Source organism: Typopeltis vanoorti, chromosome 4 (assembly GCF_054136105.1).
Source record: "Typopeltis vanoorti isolate ZY-2024b chromosome 4, IOZ_Tvanoo_1.0, whole genome shotgun sequence".
NCBI classification, from domain to species: Eukaryota; Metazoa; Arthropoda; class Arachnida; order Uropygi; family Thelyphonidae; genus Typopeltis; species Typopeltis vanoorti.
In genome coordinates, this window is record NC_143552.1 from 156,118,734 (window position 1) to 156,139,608 (window position 20,875).

Genomic DNA, 20,875 nt, shown 5'->3' on the forward strand with positions numbered 1-20,875 from the left:
TCACAAAATTTGCTGTCTAGAGATAAATCGCGATCTACACAATGAAGCAGTGTGTACACTTAAGTAAAATGTTCTAAAATGCAACAAAATAATTATTATGTTCCAATGACCACTTACATATGATGTCTGTATCTTGAGTAACATTACCTATTTGAACACTTTTGAACAATAGTTTGAGAAAATTAATCTTTCATGAATTATGAAAGAATTCATCGAAAAATTTTCAGTGAATTGTCGTGCGATGAATTGCAATTCGGTAAGTTGTCTTTTGATTAACTGTTTTTTGGCGAATTTTCGTGGATCCCACACCCACCCACACGCACAGAGAGAGAGAGAGAGAGACAAAGCATGTTACTTACTAAAATAAAGAGCCAAAAAAGACTTTACTTCGGTGATGCAAAATTATATAAATTAAGTGGATATTAAATTCAATATTATTTCAAAGCCGAATACAGAAACTATAAACGTTTTGGTGAAGTTTGATGAGAGAGCTTAATGGGAATACACTCGCCGCCATACTACAAGTTGCCCCAGTCAAACAATAGGAAGCAATCGCTACTAAGCATCCGTATATTTGCCTCCTATTGTTTGTTTGATAAGGTTTCACTAGCCTGACAGCTGTTTCAAAATGATTGGTTTTCGTCAGACACTAGGCAGAAACCTTAGAGAGCAAAATCTCCAAGTACTAAGGAACTCGAAGTGTGGGAGAAATGTATTTTCCGTAAGTGAACTCTCAGCTGATGCGCAACCTATTCACTAAAGTATTTACTAAAATAAACAGCCAAAAAGGCTTCACTTCGGCAATGCAAAATTATATAAATTAAGTGGATATTAAATCCAACATTATTTCAAAGCCGAATACAGAAACTATAAAAGTTTCGATGAAGTTTGACCAGAGAGCTTTACAGGAATAAACTCGCCATACTACGAGTTGGCCCAGCCAAACAATAGTAAGCATCCGTATATTTGCCTCCTATTGTTTGTTTGATAAGGTTTCACTAGCTTGACAGCTGTTTCAAACTCATTGGTTTTTGTCAGAGACTAGGTAGAAACCTGAGAGAGAGAGAGAGAGAGAGAGAGAGAGAGAGAGAGAGAGAGAGAGAGAGAGCAAAAAAAAAAAACTCTCGTTACTAAGGAACTCAAAGCATCGGAGAGCTGTACTAGTGCCAATGAGTGCTAAGGTTACCTAATAAAAACCAATGAGTTTGAAACAGCTGTCAGGCTAGTGAAAACTTATCAAACAAACAATAGAGGTGAATATACGGACGCTTACTAGCAATCATGCTTCCTATCGTTTGGCTGGGGAAACTCACAGTATGGCGGCGAGTGTATTCGCGTTAAGCTCTCTGGTCAAACTTCGCCGAAACTTTTATAGTTTCTAACTATATTCGGCATGAAACTTTTATAGTTAATGTATTTGGCTTTGAAATAATGTTGAATTTAATATCCACTTAATTTATTAATTTTGTATTGCCGAAGTGAAGACTTTTTGGCTCTTTATTTTAGTAAATACTTTAGTGAATAGGTTACCCATCAACCGAGAGTTCGCTTAAGGAAAATACATTTCTCCAAAACTTCGAGTTCCTTACTACCAAGAGTTTTTTTTGCTTGCTTAGGTTTCTGCCTAGTCTCTGACGAAAACCAATGAGTTTGAAACAGCTGTCATACTAGTGAAAACTTATCAAACAAAATATAGGAGGCGAATATACGGATGTTTACTAGTGATCATGCTTCCTATCGTTTGGCTGGGGCAACTCGTAGTATGGCAGAGAGTGCATTCCCGTTAAGCTCTCTCTGGTCAAACTTCGCTGAAACGTTCAGATTTTCTAACTATATTCGGCACACGTTTCTGTATTCGGCTTTGAAATAATGTTGGACTTAATATCCACTTAATTCATATAACAAAATATGTTACTTCTTAAAGCCACTTCATGCCAAAAAAAATTGCAATAAAAAGTGCATTTTTAAAATTGAAAATTTTAAAAATACACTCAACATCAGCTTGTTATAAAAGATAACAAAACATAATATTTGCCAAACCTGGGTTTTAATATTTTCAGATTCTGCATCTGAAGCTGCTTTATGTGCTGGCTTCCAAGCATTTTCACTTTCATGAAGTTTTACATCTTGATTTAAAGAATTTGAAATTGTTATAACTTTTTTGGGCTTGTCACGTCCTTGCTGACTTTGTCTACGGCCAATTGATCCATGAGGCTAGAGGAATAAATTTAGTACATTAAAAAGAGAAATTGAACAATAAAGAAATAAAGTAAAAAAGGTCAGTAATCATAAATTTTACATGCATATCTATGTGACCAAATGATCTAATAAGATGAAAGGTAGGAAATGGACATGTCTGCCAATACCATATGTATATGCGGGACTTGAAAAATGTTCAGGAATATTCACTAGTAAGGGGTTACAGCCTGGATGGAGAATCAAGGTTACCTAATATTGTTATTATATGACATCATGCATCCCACCATCATTCACTATACACCTATTGTAAGACCTCACACATGGAAACCTGCTGTCTAGAACTCTCCTGCCAAGACAAACTCTCTCCTCTACTCAACAGCAATATACCAACTTCTCACTACCACACTTACTCAAATGCAAATCATTCATATCAAACATTCTCTAACCCTCGAATTTATCCCATAAATCAATATATATAATATATTCTTCTTCTTACACATCCTTACAATGCTAATGAGTTCATAATCATCACCTTTCTGCTAAGCTCCCTACTATCATATCTAGACAATATACTTTCAACTCTACTCATAACAATTTCTAATTGCATTCTGAAATGCCATGTGGCTTCATTTACACTACCCTTCCATTATCCCACAAATCATTTGTTCCAACTAGCACAGTTAACTCATCTGTACTTCCTCTTCTATCTGCAATTTCAATCACTACTAAGTGTACAGCCTCTAACACACACTTTCAGAATCTTCAAACACCACCACTCTACCTCTCTTTCACTATTCTACATTCCTCACCTTCAAGTTCCCATTTATTGGTGTTAAAAGTTCTGTATTTCTATTACATATTTCTCAACCCTGCTTTGTCTTTGTTGTTCTTTACTTAAAACTTCGTGAATGGTCAACTGCCTCAACTATTGACTACTGACATTTATTTATTTCTACTAGATCTTATACTCTATAGTCTAACGAATTTTTGTTTTATGACTGTGCCAGTTAGACTATGTATTGAGTGCGAGATTATAAGATTTTAAACTAAAGACAAAGCAGATATTGTTAGCATTCAGCTCTTTTATGCCATGTGACTTCTCTGTAATTATGTTAATCTTTACCTTTAATTAGTTGTGGATTGATTATTGATCACTTAAACTATCATATGTAGGTTCAAATTTTCAGGATAGTGAATTGACAGAATCAGTCCAATGTGTTGTTCACAAACCATTCAATTAAATCTAGAATATCCTGCTAGTCATACATACAAAAAATGAAAATATTCATATCTTGAGTAAGCTTAAATCAATATTAATTTACATTATCTAGTATAGAACTCTTCGTACTCTTACAATAATTACCTAATACACAATTGGGATTAACACATGCCTAGAGTGAGCTTATTTCAATATTATTTACACAATCTTATTCTACCTATACATAGCTACAGGATACACTTTCTTGCTTGGAAATAACAGATATAAGTACTTACAATACAATACTTGCATATATGCTATCTGATGTCTTGATGTCATCACGACCTCACTTACCGGTAAAAAAGGAGGTACGGATATGCGTGTTGTTCAGTGATAAGAAGTATGAGCAGAATGGGTAGGTCAAGGGAACTCAGACTTCGAACGTGGACTATGTATAGTTATTGGTTGCCACATCAGTAAGAAATTTGTCAGAAACATTTCAACCCTCTTCAAGTTGCCCAAGTCAACAGATTGTGACATGACTGTGAAGTAGAAACATGAATGCACAACCAAAACAAAACAAACCACAGTCAGGGGTAGGCTGCATTTAACGATAGATAGGGACCGGCGAGCATTGCAGAAGGTGGTTCGTGGAAATCACCAGACATTGGGTGAAACAATCACCCGAGAGTTCCGCAGTGCTACTAACTGTCCAGCCAGCACTATGGCTGTGCATCGAGAGTTACGATGAATGGGATTCCATGGTCGTACAGCTGCAAAGAAACCAAACATTTCTCCTGTGAACACTAAGCACTGCCTGCAGTGGTGTAAAGAGCAACGCCACTGGACAGTGGAAATGTGTGATTGGGAGTGATGAATCACACTTTACCATGTGGCAGCCCGTGCATTTTTTTATATATCTGATAACCATTTAATTTTACTAACTGTGCAATAATATTTTTGCTACAGTGCACAATCCTTTCCTTTAGTGTTACATGGTGATCAGCATCCATTTGGAGATTACAACCGTGTTAGAAATAACTATTTTAATTTCCCGACATTTTGCACTTCATATTAAAGTCATCATCTGGAGTATACACATATATACAGAGACAAGCTATATTACATTTCACATAGCATGCTAAAGAAACATTAATTTGATCAACAGTTATTCTACTGGCCTGACCTCTAGCAAAAACATAGGAAAATCCCCCCCACACACACACACACAGATAGTTTTATTACAGCAGAAGTGATGCCCTGATTAAAAATGAGGATTGTTATATTAGATTTAAGATCCTGGTCTTAAATTGGATTTAAGATCTTAAGTCCTATTTATAACTCTTAGGGAGAAAGGGTTATGCAGGTAGAATATGTGCCTTCCATATTCTTTTGATTTTTAGACTGTCATTATTGTTAAGATTAGGATGGTTAATAAGAATTTCACATGCCTCCTTAAATTTACATTCACACCAAGTTTTGGTGTGAATTAAACAACAGTCAATTCTATGTAAAGTATTAAGGGTATTATCAGAAAGGCCAGCCTTGACCATAGTTATTAATTTTAATGTGCCATTTATGTTTCTTTTCTGATAGGAATTGTGCGTCCTCTTTCCCTATATAGGGTAAATTACAGGTGCACTGAATACGGTATACTCCAGGGTGGGCCAGCAGGGGAAGTGGATCCTTGGAATGAGTTGAGTAAGTTCTTTAATTTTGAAGGAGATTTACAGGTGGCTTTAAGGTTGTATTACTGTAGTATTCAGTTTATTTTGTCTGATATCCCTTTAATATATGGAATGGTTACAGTTTTATTGTAGTCTAATTTATTTTTGTTTTTAAGCAATATCTTGTGAAGAATTTTATTGATAAACAACAGCATTTTTATTTGGCAGCATCCAGTTTTTAGGAAGGTATTGCTAATAACTTTTAATTCATCTTTAAGTGCTTGTTCATCAGAGCAAATCTTCAAACCCCTGTTTTTAGTGTGTTAATGACAGCTAGTTTATGGGACATGAGTGGAACTAGAGCCGACAAGGAGGCATATAGATTAGCAAAGAAAAATGCAAAGAAAGCTGTGGCAAGGGCGAAAGCGAGGGCAGTTGATGAGGTTTATGAAGAACTAGAGAGAAACGTGGCGAAGCTCAGTTGTTGAGAATAGCGAAAGCCAGAGATAAGGCCTTGAAAGACATAACATCAGTCAAGAGCAGATAAAGGATGCCTCAGGAGTAGTATTACAAGACGAGGACAAAATCAGAGGAAGATGGAAAGAATATTTCCGAAAACTACTAAATGAGGAGAATCCAAGAGAGAGGTGCGAAGATGGAGAGGTAAATGAGAGACCAGTGCAAGACATAAGTAGAGAGGAAGTGGTTTAGGTACTGAGAAAAATGAAGAATGGAAAGGCTGTGGGAGCAGACCAGATACCTGGGGAAGTGTGGAAAAGTTTGGGCAGTGAGGGCGTGGATATGTTATGGGATCTGATGTGTAAAATAGCCCAACAGGAAAAGATACCAGAGGAATTGGAGGAAAAGTATTCTCGTCCCAATCTACAAAGGAAGAGGAGATGTTCAAGACTGTGGCAACTATAGAGGAATCAAGCTGATGTCACACACATTAAAAATATGGGAAAGAGTAATTGAAGCAAGATTACGGCAGGAAACGAAAATTGGTGAGGAGCAGTTTGAATTTATGCCAGGAAGAGGGACAACGGATGCAATATTTGCGCTAAGGCGATTGATGGAGAAATATAGAGAGATGCAAGTGGATCTGCACATGGTGTTTATAGATCTGGAAAAGGCATACGACAGAGTGGCCAGGCAGGAGGTATATGAGGAAGAAGGGAGTGTCGGAGACGTACGTGAGATTGGTGAAGGAGATGTATGAGGGAACAGAAACTCAGGTCAGGTCTAGTGTCGGCATGACAGAAGGGTTCCCTACTGTCGTAGGGCTACACCAAGGGTCAGCTCTGAGCCGCTACCTCTTTGACCTGGTCATGGATGTACTAGTGGAGGATGTCAAGAAGGAGGCACCATGGAGCATGCTGTTTGCCGATGACATTGTTCTATGCGAATCATCCCGAGAGAAGCTTGAAAATACCCTGGAAGAGTGGAGAAAGGCATCGGAGAAGAGCGGCATGAGAATTAACCGGGTGAAGACTGAATATATGTCAACGGGGAGTGATGAGGATATTGTCATACAACTCCAGGGGGAAAGGCTAATTTCAGGGAAGAAATTCAAGTACCTTGGGTCGGTTGTCGAGAGGAATGGTGGCCTGGATGAGGAAATACAGCGCCGAATAACATGCGGTTGGATGAATTGGAGGAAGATGAGCGGGGTCCTGTGCGACAAGAGAGTGAGTTGTAAGAGGAAAGGAAAGCTCTATAAGATGGTGATGAAGCCGGCGATGCTTCATGGTGCGGAGACGTGGCCTATAACCAAGGCACAGGAGAGGAAGATGGAGGTAGCGGAGATGTGGATGTTGAGATGGATGAGTGGTGTGACAAAGAAGGACAGGATAAGGAATGACTACATCAGAGGGACGGTTAAGGTGGGACCAATTGGCAAGAAGATACAAGAAAGTAGGCTGAGGTGGTTTGGACATGTTGAGAGGAAGGGTGAGGAGTATGTTGGTAAACAAGTGGAGTATGTGGAGTTGGAGGGAAGGAGGAAAAGAGGCAGGCCCAAGCTCAGGTGGAGGGATAAGATGACAGAGGATCTTAGGGAGAAAGGATGGAGACCGAAGGATGCTCTGGACGGGAGAACTTGGAAGAGGAAAGTTAAAGATTGGTGTGCCGACCCAGTTTAACATGGGATAAGGCAGAGTGAAAGAAGAAGAAGAAGAAGAAGGACAGCTAGTTTTTTGTGTTGGGTGGTGGTAGGAGTTTATGTGTATATATTGGCCAGTATGCGTAGGTTTCCAGTAAACAGTGAAGGAAAGACTGTCAGAAGGAAGATGTGTGACAAGCGTATCTAGAAAAGGAAGTGTGCTCCATGGATGAGTGCTTTTCGATCTGAATTGTGAATTGTATATTTTGTGATGTTCGTTTAGGTGGCTGAAAAAAATGTCTAATGTCTGGGGGCCATGGGACCAGATAGCGAAAACATCGTCAACATATCTAACGCAGACTTTGGGTTTTAAAGGAGGGGGATCTAGAGCATGTTGCACAAAATATTCCATATAAAAGTTAGCAATTTGGGATGGTGGGGTGAAGATAGTGGTGAGCCCATGGCTGTGCCTTCTTTTGTAGATAGAGTCTTTGATATGTCTTTAAAAACATATTTTCTATATTAAAAACACACAAGTCTTGTGTGTTTTTAATATAGAAGGGGGAATGACCTACCATCTCCTTGAGTGTTGATGCCAGCTTCTTGGCTAGGTGATAAATGGGACTGTCTATACCTTTAATTATGGGCCAGAGAGGAACGTTCTGTTTATGAATCTTTGGTAAACTGTAAATTCTTGAGGAACGAGCGAAGAGCAGAATGAATTTTTTAACTGTGCCTTCGGGGAAGAAGTGACTGTTTTAAGTAGCTTTTCCATTTTCTTTTTTATTCAATTTATTGGGTTATAGTTAACAAGTTGAAGGGTGCTGTTGTCTGACACTATTGGATTCATTCTTTCTAAATATGTTGTTCAGTTTAAAATATAACTGTGGCACTGCCTTTATCAGCTCTAGTGATTACGATATCAGGATTTAATTTTAATGATCTCAAAGTTGTCAATTCTGATTTGGTAAATTTGCTGGTTATAGTTCTTGTGTAATTTAAATTTTAAACTTTAAAGGTTTCCAAACATAGTTTGTTTGGAATTTATCAGATATGGTGGTTGGGAGACAGAGCTGCTGTCTCCCAACATTTTTCTGTCAGATTTTTTATGTGACAGAGCTGCTGCAGATGTGTTTGTTTATTTTAGTTTTCTTACAAAGAACTTACAATAACATATACCAACAGGTATCAGAATCAAGATGGTGGCTGTTTTGTCTATTAATAAGTTAAATTTTGATTTTAGTCATTTTGTGAAAAGTGAGTTGTGCTACGGGTGCTTAAGGGTAAAAGTTGAATAACTAAATGGAGACCTTCACATAGTCTTTAAAGAAATGCGGAGAGCCGAACATGACCTCTGACCTAATGTCCAATCTTCACCTTCTCGTGGCACACCTTGTTGGGTATCTACTTGGATACTGAATGAACGAGGATGGGCTGGCAATTTTGGATTTAGCCAACAAAAATCGTATTCTTACTCGCTTAAACCAAAAGATACAAATGATGGTACAACATGACAGAATTTCATGCCAGATGGGGCATCGCCCGGCTAAACAAGGCCCCCATGGTTATCGCCAGGAAACCAGGGAGAACAGCGAAAAGTCTGCTACTGGAACAAATCTGAAAGCACAACCCAACTCAACATCACCAGAGTTAAAGATTAGTACTATTAACATATGAAGCCTGAATAGCAAAGAAATTGAACTAGCTGAGGAATTAGATAAGTACCAGATCGACATAATAGGGGTGACAAACAAAAAACACAAAAACTGGTGAGATCTTTCTGAGCAATAAATACAAAATGTTATATTCAGGCAATGACAATCAAGGAAAAGAAGGAGCAGCCATAGTATTCAACACAAAATACGGGGCTAATCTTCTTGAATGGCAGGCAGTCTCAAGTAGAGTAATGTGCAAATATCAGAATGGGGAACTGGATAATGAGACTTATTTGTGTCTATGGTCCCACAAAAGGTTCTACTAAGGTAGAAGTGGAGGAATTTATTGAGGCTTGAGAAAAAGCAACTGACAGAATGAAAAAGGAAAAGTTGGTCCTTGTAGGGGATCTAAATAGCAGAGTAGGAAATGATTGTCAGACATACAAAAATATTTTGGGAAAATTTGAAGAAAAGAGCAAAGCTAATAATAATGGCAAATAGCTGTTGATTTCTACTCACGACATGGACTGGTTATTAGTAACACCATGTTCCAATATAAAAATGTGCACAAATTCACATGGAGAGAAGAGACAAGTAATAAGAAAAGTCTCATTGACTATGTTATTGTTGATAGTAATGTAGATGGTAGATGAACCAGAGTGTACAGAGGATTTCAAATTGGAAGTGATCACTATTTAGTCTTGAGCAGGATAAAATTGAATTTCATTTTGAAACATGTAAGAAAGTTTTAAAGAGAATAAAAGTTAAGCAGCTCTCAGATGTTAACTGTAGACTAAAATACAAAAAGACTAGTGAAGAAAAAATGAGAGTTTGAGAACAGGAACCAAACCTTGGAGATTCAGTGGCAAGCCTTGAAGAAAACCCTGATTGATTCAGTCAGAGAAGCATGGTGTGGTTGTCTGCAAGGATAGGAAAATCAGAGCTCCATGGTGGACACAGGAAGTTAAAGAGACAGTGAAGGAAAAGAAGAAAGCATATCAAAAATTCCTGGCAAATAAGTCAGCTTGTGGTCTTAGAAAATACAGAGACAAATGTAACAAATAAAGCTAAACACTGTGTAAAACAAGCTAAACAAAAGTCATGGAAAGACTTTGGTAAGAACATAGAAAATAAATATCAAGAAGGTGGCAAGATATTCTGGAGGTTGTTGAAAAAGCTCAGAAATGGAGGAAAGAATGCTGTAAAAAGAATTAGAGATGATAAAGGTGACATGAAAACGGGAGAAAAAGATATGCTTGTAGTATGAAGTATATACTTCGAAAAATTGCTAAATGAAACAAGCAGTAATAGCACAGTGGCAAAAAAACACACAACAGGCATACAGTCAGGAATACACATCCATACTTGAAGTAGAAAAAGCCATTAAAGGCTTGAAATATGGAAAGGCAGCAGGAGTAGATGAAATTCGATAAGAATTGTTAAAGTATGGAGGTATAAAAGTCTTACAGTGGGTGCACTGCACAGTTCAGAAGGCCTAGACAGAAGGACAAATTCCAGATGATTGGAGTAGGGCTCTCATAGTACCCATATATAAAAAGGAAAATAAAACTGAATATGGGAATTACAGGGGCATTTCATTACTGAGTGTTCCTGGCAAGTTCTATGCAAGTTTAGAAACTTGAGAAACGTTTGAGAAGAATTGTTGAAGAAAAACTTGGTGAAGAACAAGCTGGATTCAGGTCAAATAGAGGCTGTCAGGATCAGATATTCACTTTACAACAAATAGTTGAGAAATCATGGGAATATAACAAAGATCTATATTTAAGTTTTGTAGATCTGGAAAAGGTACATGACAAGGTGCCAAGAGAGAAGCTATTCAATACGCTACAGTTATATGGTGTCAATGGAGCATTATATCAAGCAATACTTAGTCTTTATTTGAGTTGTAAGTCAGCAATTAGAATTGAAGGAAGTACAGGAAGATGGTTTAATGTTAAATCTGGTGTAAGACAAGGATGTACATTATCCCCTCTGTTATTCATTATCTATGTGGATCACATTATGAAGGAAAGTGGTATTAAACCTGATATCAAAATTGGAGATGTTAATGTCAGCTCTTTGCTTTATGCGGATGATGTTATACTTCTAAATAAATCTGCTACAAGTCTGCAAGATTCTCTGACTAAATTCAATTGCTGTTGTAATAGACATGGTATGAAGGTCAGCAATAAAAAGACAAAGACAATGAAAATAGGCAGAATCATTGAAAATGTCAACTGTGTTGTGAATGGAGAACCTGTGGAACAAGAAAAACATTTCAGCTACTTAGGCACAATTTTTAGTGAAGATGGTAAATTAAATATGGAAATAGACAACAGAATCAACAAAGCTGGTATGGTAGGATGTCACTTGAATAAATTCATATGGAATAATTGAGAAATTAGTCTGAACACTAAATTAGCTGTATACAAGACAGTGTTCAAACCAGTTTTAACTTATGGATCTGAGAGCTGGGTCAGATGTAAAAGACTTGAACAAAGATTAGAGACCACAGATATGAGAGTCCTAAGAAAGATTATAGGCGTGAACAGATGGCATCAATGGCAATATCATATTAAAAACAAGGATATTAGGAAAGAACTTGACATTGTCAGAATCCAGGAATGCGTTAACAGAGCTAATCTCAAGTGGTACGGTCACTTAAACAGAATTGGCGAGGAAAGATTAGCAAAACAAGTGTTCTCTGCCAGGTTGGCAGCAAAACGACCCAGAGGAAGACCAAGATATAGGTGGATTGATACAACAGAAGTGTACATGTACAAAGTGCCGTAGACGGTAGAAATAGAAGATCTGATAATGTTGGAGTCTTGACAAGTAACAGACTGATTTGTAGGAAAATTGTAGATAGGAAGTTAGTAATGATGTAAATTTTTCATGTAGTACTATCATATCCTGTACACCCCTTGAGGGTACATGGCAGGAAATTGATGATGATGAAAAAATGTAAAAAAGTTCATAAAACATAATTTAAATATAACAAGGTATTTAAAGGGCATATACAAGCAACAACAAAGTATAAATAAAAATATGTAAACAATCTACATATAGTAAAAAATATTTACTGTTCATAAAAATAAAAAACAAAAGAATCATTTGTTGAGTTTGATAAAATCTATCTTCGTGTATAGAGATCAGATAGATTGTGAATACGGTTAAAATAATGACTGCACATTCATGAAATTAAAGTAGACAATTACTGATAGTCAGTCCAGCATTACAGAGCTCATAGAGGCATTTCATTACACCTCAATAAAAAGAACAGTGTGAGATGACTATGCAGAGACAAGCAAGAACAGCTTCTTCTGTTACAATGCTGTGTAGAACTAGACTCATATAATTTAATTTCAGGCTTAATTTGGTAGAGTTCATTATTAATCTCTCTCGCTGTTTAGGATAAAAGCCACCAAGATAAAAGTTTGTGTATGGTAATCAGTGGCTAGTCAATTATGGTTAAGGAAGAAGCTGGACTCTTGAAAAACAAGCTAACCTAGGTGCAGTATCTACAGCATCATTAACTCTGATCTCAATGTGGTTTGGAATACAACAGAAGTGTACATGTAAATATAGCTTCAATAATAGAGAGAGAGAGGAGATCTTCAATTCAAGACAGCTCTGAGTTTTTCTGTAGCTCTACACTTTTTATTGCCTGAAGAGAACTGTGTGCATATGAATACATTATGCAAATTTGGAGGCGATGCAACCTGATATATTTTAATTTGAGCTCTATAATATACAGCTCAGCTATAAAGTTGTTGCACTCTAGTGGGATTTTTGCAGATCATGCTGCCTAGAAAGACAGCAGAAAATCTCAATAAATCTTCTTCTTCTGCAGCTTTTCCCACTTAAGCAGGGTCACTGTTTGTAATGAGTCTCTTCCACACCTTCCTGTCTTGGGCTGTCACCACATCCAAGTTCTTCATCTTCAAGTCCTCTTCTACCAGCTTCCTCCATCTCTTCTTTGGCCGCCCACGCTTCCGCCTTCCTTGCACATCCATCTGCATGACCCTTCTTCCCACATATTCGTCCTCCCTCCTCACCACATGACCAAACCATCTCAACCTTGCCTCCTGTATTTTCGCTCCTAAGTTCGTAACTTTCACTGTTCCCCTGACATAGTCATTTCTCAGACGATCCTTTCTGGTCACACCGCACATCCACCTAAGCATTCTCATCTCTGCTACTTCCATCCTGCTGATATTATTTTTCCTCAGGGCCACAGTTTCTATAGCATATGTCATAGCTGGCCTCACTACTGTCCTATAAATTTTGCCTTTCAGATTGATCGGCACCCTCTTATCGCATAACACTCCAGCTATCTCCCTCCAGTTCCTCCAACCCGCTTGTATCCTGCATCCCACTTCCTTCTCAGCTCCTCCATCTTCTTCCACTGTTGAACCTAAGTATCTAAAGTCTCTCACCTTCCTGATGACATTTCCTTCCAGCTCCAGATCTGTCTCCTGGCTGCCGCCCACTGCGCAACACATATACTCTGTCTTATTTCTGCTCAGTCTCATACTTCTCTCTTCCAGTACTTTTCTCCATCTTTCCAGTTTAGTTCCCGCTTCTTCTCTTGAATTTACACACAACAAGATGTCATATGCATACAACATTGTCCAAGGTGCATCTTCTCTCACCTCCTCTGTTACCACCTCCATCACAATATTAAACAGAAACGGACTTAATGCTGACCCTTGATGCAAGCCAACTGTTACTTGAAAACTTTCTGTCTGTCCCAAACAGGTCCGAACTCTTGTCTTCACATTTCTGTACATTTTCCGCACCCACCTGACATATTTCTCCGGCACCTTCTTCTCCCTCAGACACCTCCAGACTTCTTGCCATGGCACTCTATCGTATGCTTTCTCCAGATCAATAAATACCAGATGTAGCTCCCTTTGTTTCTCTCGATATTTTTCCATCATCTGCCGTAACCCAAATATAGCATCTGTTGTTGATCTACCAGGCATGAAACCTAATTGTTCCTTTGCAATCTCCACCCCCTTCCTCAATCTACCATCAAGAACTCTTTCTAGGATCTTCATTGTGGGGGATATCAACTTTATTCCTCTGTAATTTTTACAGTCTTGTGCATCCCCTTTACCCTTGTAGATGGGAACAAGAGTACTCTCTCTCCATTCATCAGCTATATTTTCCTGTTGGCAAACGTTCATGAACAGGTCCCACAGCAGGTCAATTCCCTCTTCCCCAGTGCCTTCCACGCCTCCACTGGAATTCTGTCGGGGCCCACCGATTTTCCATTCTTCATCCTCTTCATGGCCTCCGTCACTTCCACTCTACTGATGTTCTGCACCATCCCCTCAGAAGGCTGCTCATCTCCTCTGAGAGTCCTTGCATTTTCCTCATTCAAAAGTCCCTGAAAGTATATTTTCCATCTGTTTCTTATGTCCACATCTTTCCATAATACTCTTCCTTCAGCATCTTTGATCTGCCTCACATGTAAGATGTCCTTTGCTGCTTTATGTCTACATTTCGCTAGTTGGTAAATTTTTCTCTGTCCTTCCTTTGTTTCTAATTGATCATACAGATCTTGATATGCCATGGCCTTCGCCTGTGCCAAAACTCTTGGCTTCTTGCTTGAATTGAAGAAAATCTCAATAAATACTTCTGTTAATTTACTAAGGGTATTTATACATGTGTGTGTGTGTGTGTGTGTGTATATATACACATGTACAACACACACACACACATATATATATACATATTTTTTTTTTTCCTCATAGAGTTTTACATATATTCCCCTTACACTTTTTACAGCTTCTTTTCCAAGGCATTTCACTATGCCATATACATTTAAACTAAATTTTCATTTTAGATATTTTATTAACAAAGTATACATACATACATATACATGACCCTTCTACTCATTTACACACACACACATTCAATGTATTGAGTGCGAGATTATAAGATTTTAAATTAAAGACAAAGCAGATATTGCTAGCATTCACCGTTTATGTTAATCTTTACCTTTAATTAGCTGTGGCTTGATTATTGATCACTTAAACTATTGCATGTAGGTTCAAAATTTACAGGATAGTGCATTGACAGAATCAGTCCAATGTGTTATTCACAAACCATTCAATTAAATCAAAAAGAATATCTACACAGTCTGAACCACATTAACATACATACATACATTCCCCCCCCCCGATTCATGCTTTGTTCTATGTTTCTTCCCTTAAAATATCACAATCTAGAATATCCTGCTAGTCATACATATAAAAAATTAAAATATTCATATCTTGAGTAAGCATAAATCAATATTAATTTACATTATCTAGTACAGACCTCTTCTTACTCTTACAATAATTACCTATACACAATTGGGATTAAGGTAAGCTTATTTCGATATTACTTACACAATCTTATTCTACCTATACATAGCTACAGGATGCACTTTCTTGCTTGGAAATATCACATAATAAGTACTTACAATACAATACTTACATATATGATATCTGATCAAAAGTATCCGGACACCCCTCTGTAATTCGTAAACTGACATCTAGATGTCACCACGACCTCACTTACCAGCAAAAAAGGAGGGACAGATATGTGTGTGTCATTCAGTGATAAGAAGTACGAGCAGAATGGGTAGGTGAAGGGAGCTCAGTGACTTCGAACATGGACTAGTTATTGGTTGCCAGATCAGTAAGAAATCTGTCAGAAACATTTCAGCCCTCTTCAAGTTGCCCAAGTCAACAGTTGGTGATGTGATTGTGAGGTAGAAACATGAATGCACAACAAGAACAAAACCATGGTCAGATAGGCTGCATTTAATGATAGATAGGGGCCATCGAGCATTGAAGAAGGTGGTTCGTGGACATCACTAGACATCAAGTGAAACAATCACCCGAGAGTTCTGCAGTGCCACTAACTGTCCAGCCAACACCACGACTGTGCATTGAGAGTTAAGACGAATGGGATTCCATGGTCGAACAGGTGCCCATAAACCAAACATTTCTCCTGTGAACACCGAGCGGCGCCTGCAGTGGTGTAAAGAGCAATGCCACTGGACAGTGGAAACATGTGATTGAGAGTGATGAATCACACTTTACAACGTGGAAGCCCAATGGGAGGGTCTGGATGTAGCAAATGCCCGGAAAACGATTCCTGCAAGTGCGTGTAGTGCTAACAGTGAAATTTGGAAGGGGTGGCATCAGAGTGTGGGGGTGCTTTTCATGGAATGGACATGGCTCTCTCATAACACTACATGGATAACTAAATGCAGAAGGGCACAAGGACATTTTGACCCGTTCCGTACTGTCCAACGTAGAAGATCAATTCAGTGATGACTATTGTCTGTATCAGCATGACAATGCTACCTGCCATAAAGCTAGGTTTGTGAGGGAATGGTTTGTGGATAATAACGTTTCAGAAATGGATTGGTCGGCCCAAGCCCTGACCTGAATCCCATAGAACACCTTTGGGATGAATTAGAAAGCCGACTTCACTCCAGACCCACATCACAAACTGCTCTAGCTACAGCTCTTCATGAAGAATGGGTTGCCATTCTTTCAGAGATGTTCCAAAACCTGGTAGAAAGTCTCCCTGGCAGAGTTAGAGCTGTCATTGAAGCAAAGGATGGACCCACCCCATATTAATGCCCACTACTGAAAAGTGTGTCACAGGTAAAGTCTGATTACAGTTTCAAGTAGGTGTCCGGATACTTTTGATCAGATAGTGTATGAGAGAGACAATATCAATAAACCTCTGATATATGAACAATCAATCTAACTTAAAAATTACTCATCTGGTATTTAGTACTTCAAGAAAAACTTACTGCTATATATGTTTATAAATATTATTATTATTTCATAGCACAAGTAATACTTACTGGACGTGAAGTTCCTGTACGGTTTGCAAATGTAGGCATAAAAGAATCTGCATAATTTCGTGTCTGAAGAGGAGTCATAGCCATCCGATTCATTTCTGGAACTACTCTGTGTGGAACAGGCTATATATTAAAAATTAAAAATATTAATAATTTATAGCAAAAGGCTGTTAAAAGGAAAATTTCATGAATTTTCAAAGTGATCAAATATTTGAAGTGAGGAAAGAAATTTTTACAGTTCTATAAATTATGATTTGAAATAGGAAACCAAATTTATAAATGAAATTTATTTTGATGAGTATGTTGATTTTTTCAACCAAAAATGAATGTAACAAAAATAAGTAACACTGAGTTTATAGGTTGTAATAGTTATTTAATTAATCTTACTAGTTTCGCCACATATGCTAGTGGCTTCATCTGGGTTAGGAAGAACAAATAAATATACAATAAGCAGTAAATAAATCATTACATAACTAAAAATTGTATATGTAAGAACCATTACACAAAAATAAAAGTAGAAACAGAAACATGTGGAGTGTGGAAGCTGGCACAGGTCACTCATTGTTCAGCAAGTGTGCATGATAGTTTGCAGAAAAAATAAAGTCCAATGTGTTGAAAGATCTAATAAGTGACTTCGCAATGTCACATAAAATCATTCCTTGGTTTCAGTTGAGTGTGCCTTGTGAATGGATTACCATCGTAGTCTCTTTGATGTTGCGGGCACGGAAGTTATCTTCTATGTAAGACATGTAGCTCTTTTCCTATTCAATATTGTGGTGAGTGTGGGAAAAGTTGAAAGCTAGGACTGAGCTGTCTTCTCTGATTTTACTGATATCTCCAAAATGCTCCTTTTGCCTTATACCTAAACTTCTAGATGTTTGAACTATTTAAGTAAGGCCAGAAGAACATGGAATATTAAAAACTCTAGGATGTTTGTTTTGAAAGGGTTGTGGTCCTTGCACAAGTGTAACAGAGTTCGTACTACCGTCACAAAGAACTTGAAGGCCACTCTTATTAATGTCGTCAGATTTCAGGAGTTTGGTGATTTTTAGAGAAAGTTTGCTAATATAAAGGATGGAACCTGAGGCTCTGAAGTGAATGTCATGGATCTGTCGTGGAGAGGGAGCAGAGAATAGTATTCTTTATAACATTTTATTAGAATATCTCTTGCTGACCAATAGTTGGAGAAGAGAATGTAATTCTTTAGTGTTCCTTCATCTCTTATAATAGAGAAGATCGCCCTCTTCTTCAACATATGTATAATACCTAATTTTCGCGATATATGGTGCAACGAAGAGAAATGCAGATAACAACCTGTATGAGTGGGCTTATGGTATACATTAAAAGAGATAACTCCTACTGTTTTTTTCGAAATTAAAACATGTAGGAAAGGTAATTTTCCTCCATTTTCAAGTTCTAAAGTGAATTTGATTTTATGGTAGAAGGAGTTAATAGATTAAAGAAAATCGTGGAACTCAGCCACATCGTTTCCATATTATAAATATGTCATCTACATATCTCCACCAAGTGATCATTTAGGATTTGCAGATAACAAGACATCTTTTTCAAAGTTTTCCATGAAAAAGTCAGCACATGGAGGAGATAGAGAGCTTTCTATTGCAAGGCCAGATAGTTGTTTGTAGACTTTTCCATTCCACCAGAAAAAATCTAAATTGAGACTGTCTAAATAGCTGAGAGATGTCTTGAGGGAACAGATTATCATAACTTCGTCCACAGGAATATTTGTAATGAAGCAATATCCCAACTAGAATGTTCGTTCGTGAGATAGAAATCTCTCATAGTTTATCTACATAGTGTTGCGTTTTGATGTAGGCATCCATGTGTCTAATGTGTTCCTTCATCCCATGCATAGGCAAATTGCCCATGAGAACAAACACAATTTACAAACAAAAAATACTGTTGTTGTTGATGGTGATGGGCAGCAGATGGTGTCAATAGTGGTTTTGTGTAGTGGAGTGCCCTTCCTAATGAGTCCTTAATTATAGAATAATACAAATGCCACAGTAAATAACTTTTTTATTATGTAAATATTTCATCTTATGTATTATAAAACATCATCAGTACAATAACGAACAACAATAGCAATTGAATTCAAAAAACAAAATCCTATATATACATTTATGGATTAAAAACTAGTGAGCTGAAATTAAAATATAGTAGATATATTATTGAATACAATTGAGGATAATAATTTCCCACACATTTGGAATAGTAAGACAGGCATCTATGAAGTAAGGTTTCAGTACTATCTTTATATAACAATTCACGTTTATATGCAGATCTGTGTAGTAACTTGCCATTCTGCCAGTGGATCCTGTGGTTAGCATTTTCGATTCCATGTTGTGCAAGGCCAGAGTTGTAAGGTATCATAAGGCAGATGTGGTATTGATGTATGTTTATTTATAGATCTTCATGTTTTTTCATAGTAAGACAAGCTACATGAATATGGTTCTTGCTATACATCAGGTAGCATCATTGGTGAGAGTTTGTCTTTTGGAGAACGTAGCAAAGTTGTGAATTTGGTTGATAGGTTTGTGAGTAGCAATGAGTTGATATTTTCTCATAATTTTTTCCACACATTCAGAAATGCCTTTAATATATGGAATATAGTCCAGTGGACTTCTTGTCTAGGTTGATTTGTAGGAGGGTGGTTAATTATTTTTTTTTTTATCGGTTGTTATTGGATTATATCCATTTAGTAAGGCCTGTTTCTTTTCTTTGCTCATTTCCAATTCTTGTTATAGGGATTCTTCAGAAGAACAAATCTTGTGCACCCTGGATATTAAAGATTTTATGATGCCATATTTTTAAGAAGGATGGTGAGCCGATGTATTATGGATATAATGACCTGAAAAAGTTAGTTTTCGGTAGACGAAAGTGGAAATTGCTTGCGCTGGATGTGAACATCAAGAAAGGAAATGTGTTGATCATTCCTTTTCTAGTGTGAACTTGATACGAGGATGCTGATTTTTTGTAGAAATAAGTAGAGTTCAGGTTCTGTGCGACTCCATACTGACTGCAAAATGTCATCAACATAGCATAGCTACATTGTTGGGTTTTGGGTCAAGAGCAAAAATTCTATCTTCTACGTGTTCATCAAGCAGAAAGTTGACTAAGTTAGGTGATAAGGGTAAGCCCATTGCTTTCTTCCTCTTGTTTATATATTTTATCTTTCCATGTGAAGTAACCTGATATGACTGCAAATTTCAATCCAATATGTCAGGTGGAATTTTTGGGTTAACAATTCTATTGTTTCTTTGTGATGGATATTAGTGAAGAGAGAGACAATGCAAAGCTTACTAACATGTCCGCATCTGCCAGGTTAATGTCTTTTATCCTTGTATGAAATTCGATGGAATTTTTTTTTATTGAAGAGGTTGAGTTCCCAATTGGGGGGGGGGGGGAGGTATAGATTCCACAATAGGTCTGAGTGGGCAGTTACTTTTATATAATTTTGGGGAACCACATATTCTGGGAGGTCTTGCATGGTATGCGAGTCTTTTCATGATTTCTACATCTATGGATGTTGTTTCTTTCTTAATAATGGGCCTACCAAAATTCATCTAAAAAAAAACTCAACAAATTACTGGATGAAGCAAAATCCATGCCTCAGAGAAAAATTGCCTATGAGTGTGGTATTGGTTTGGGTACACTGTTAATGCAAATTTAAAAAGATTTAGGTGGTAGACAGGTACCTTTTCTCCTGACAGAAAAGGAATTTTTAGGGAAAAAAAAAAAAAAAAAAACGACACTTAACCAAAATTGGTAACTAGTTGGGAAAAGCAAAATGAATCCAAGATTGTCTGCTATAGACTTAAATAGAGACTTGGCAGCTAGTCAGATTAATGTCTCTGATATGACAGTCTGTTGAAGATTATTGGAAGCAGGAGGGGGAAACTGCCCACAGACCAAAAATGAAACAGCTGTTGATGATGGCTATGCAAAAAAAGAGGCTCCAGAGGGCAAAAGCGCACAGAGATTGAACTGCTGAGAAATGGAAGGTCATATTCTCAGGTAAGAACCATTTCTGTGTCCAAGGGGAGAGAGAGAGAGAGAGAAAGTACGGTATATTTGCAAATCAGCAGCTGAGAAGACTTTTCTACCTTCAACAAAGCTCCAAGCACCCAGCTAAAAAGATGTTCTGAGGTTGTTTTACAC

At 37.5% G+C, this 20,875-nt stretch overlaps 1 protein-coding gene across 5 annotated transcripts in view; it reads right to left on the minus strand.

Annotated features, from left to right (window-relative positions):
• The window catches only part of LOC150107782 (eukaryotic translation initiation factor 4 gamma 3-like), a 949,069-nt gene that overhangs the window by 344,491 nt on the left and 583,703 nt on the right, over window positions 1-20,875 (minus strand). For all 5 annotated transcript variants that reach the window (XM_090392049.1, XM_090392050.1, XM_090392046.1 and 2 more), the window contains exons 13-14: window positions 16,700-16,819; window positions 2,041-2,214 (exon numbers count right to left, since the gene is read on the minus strand). In XM_090392049.1, coding sequence (XP_090248175.1) covers window positions 2,041-2,214; window positions 16,700-16,819 — 294 coding nt within the window. The remainder of the gene's footprint in view (window positions 1-2,040; window positions 2,215-16,699; window positions 16,820-20,875) is intronic.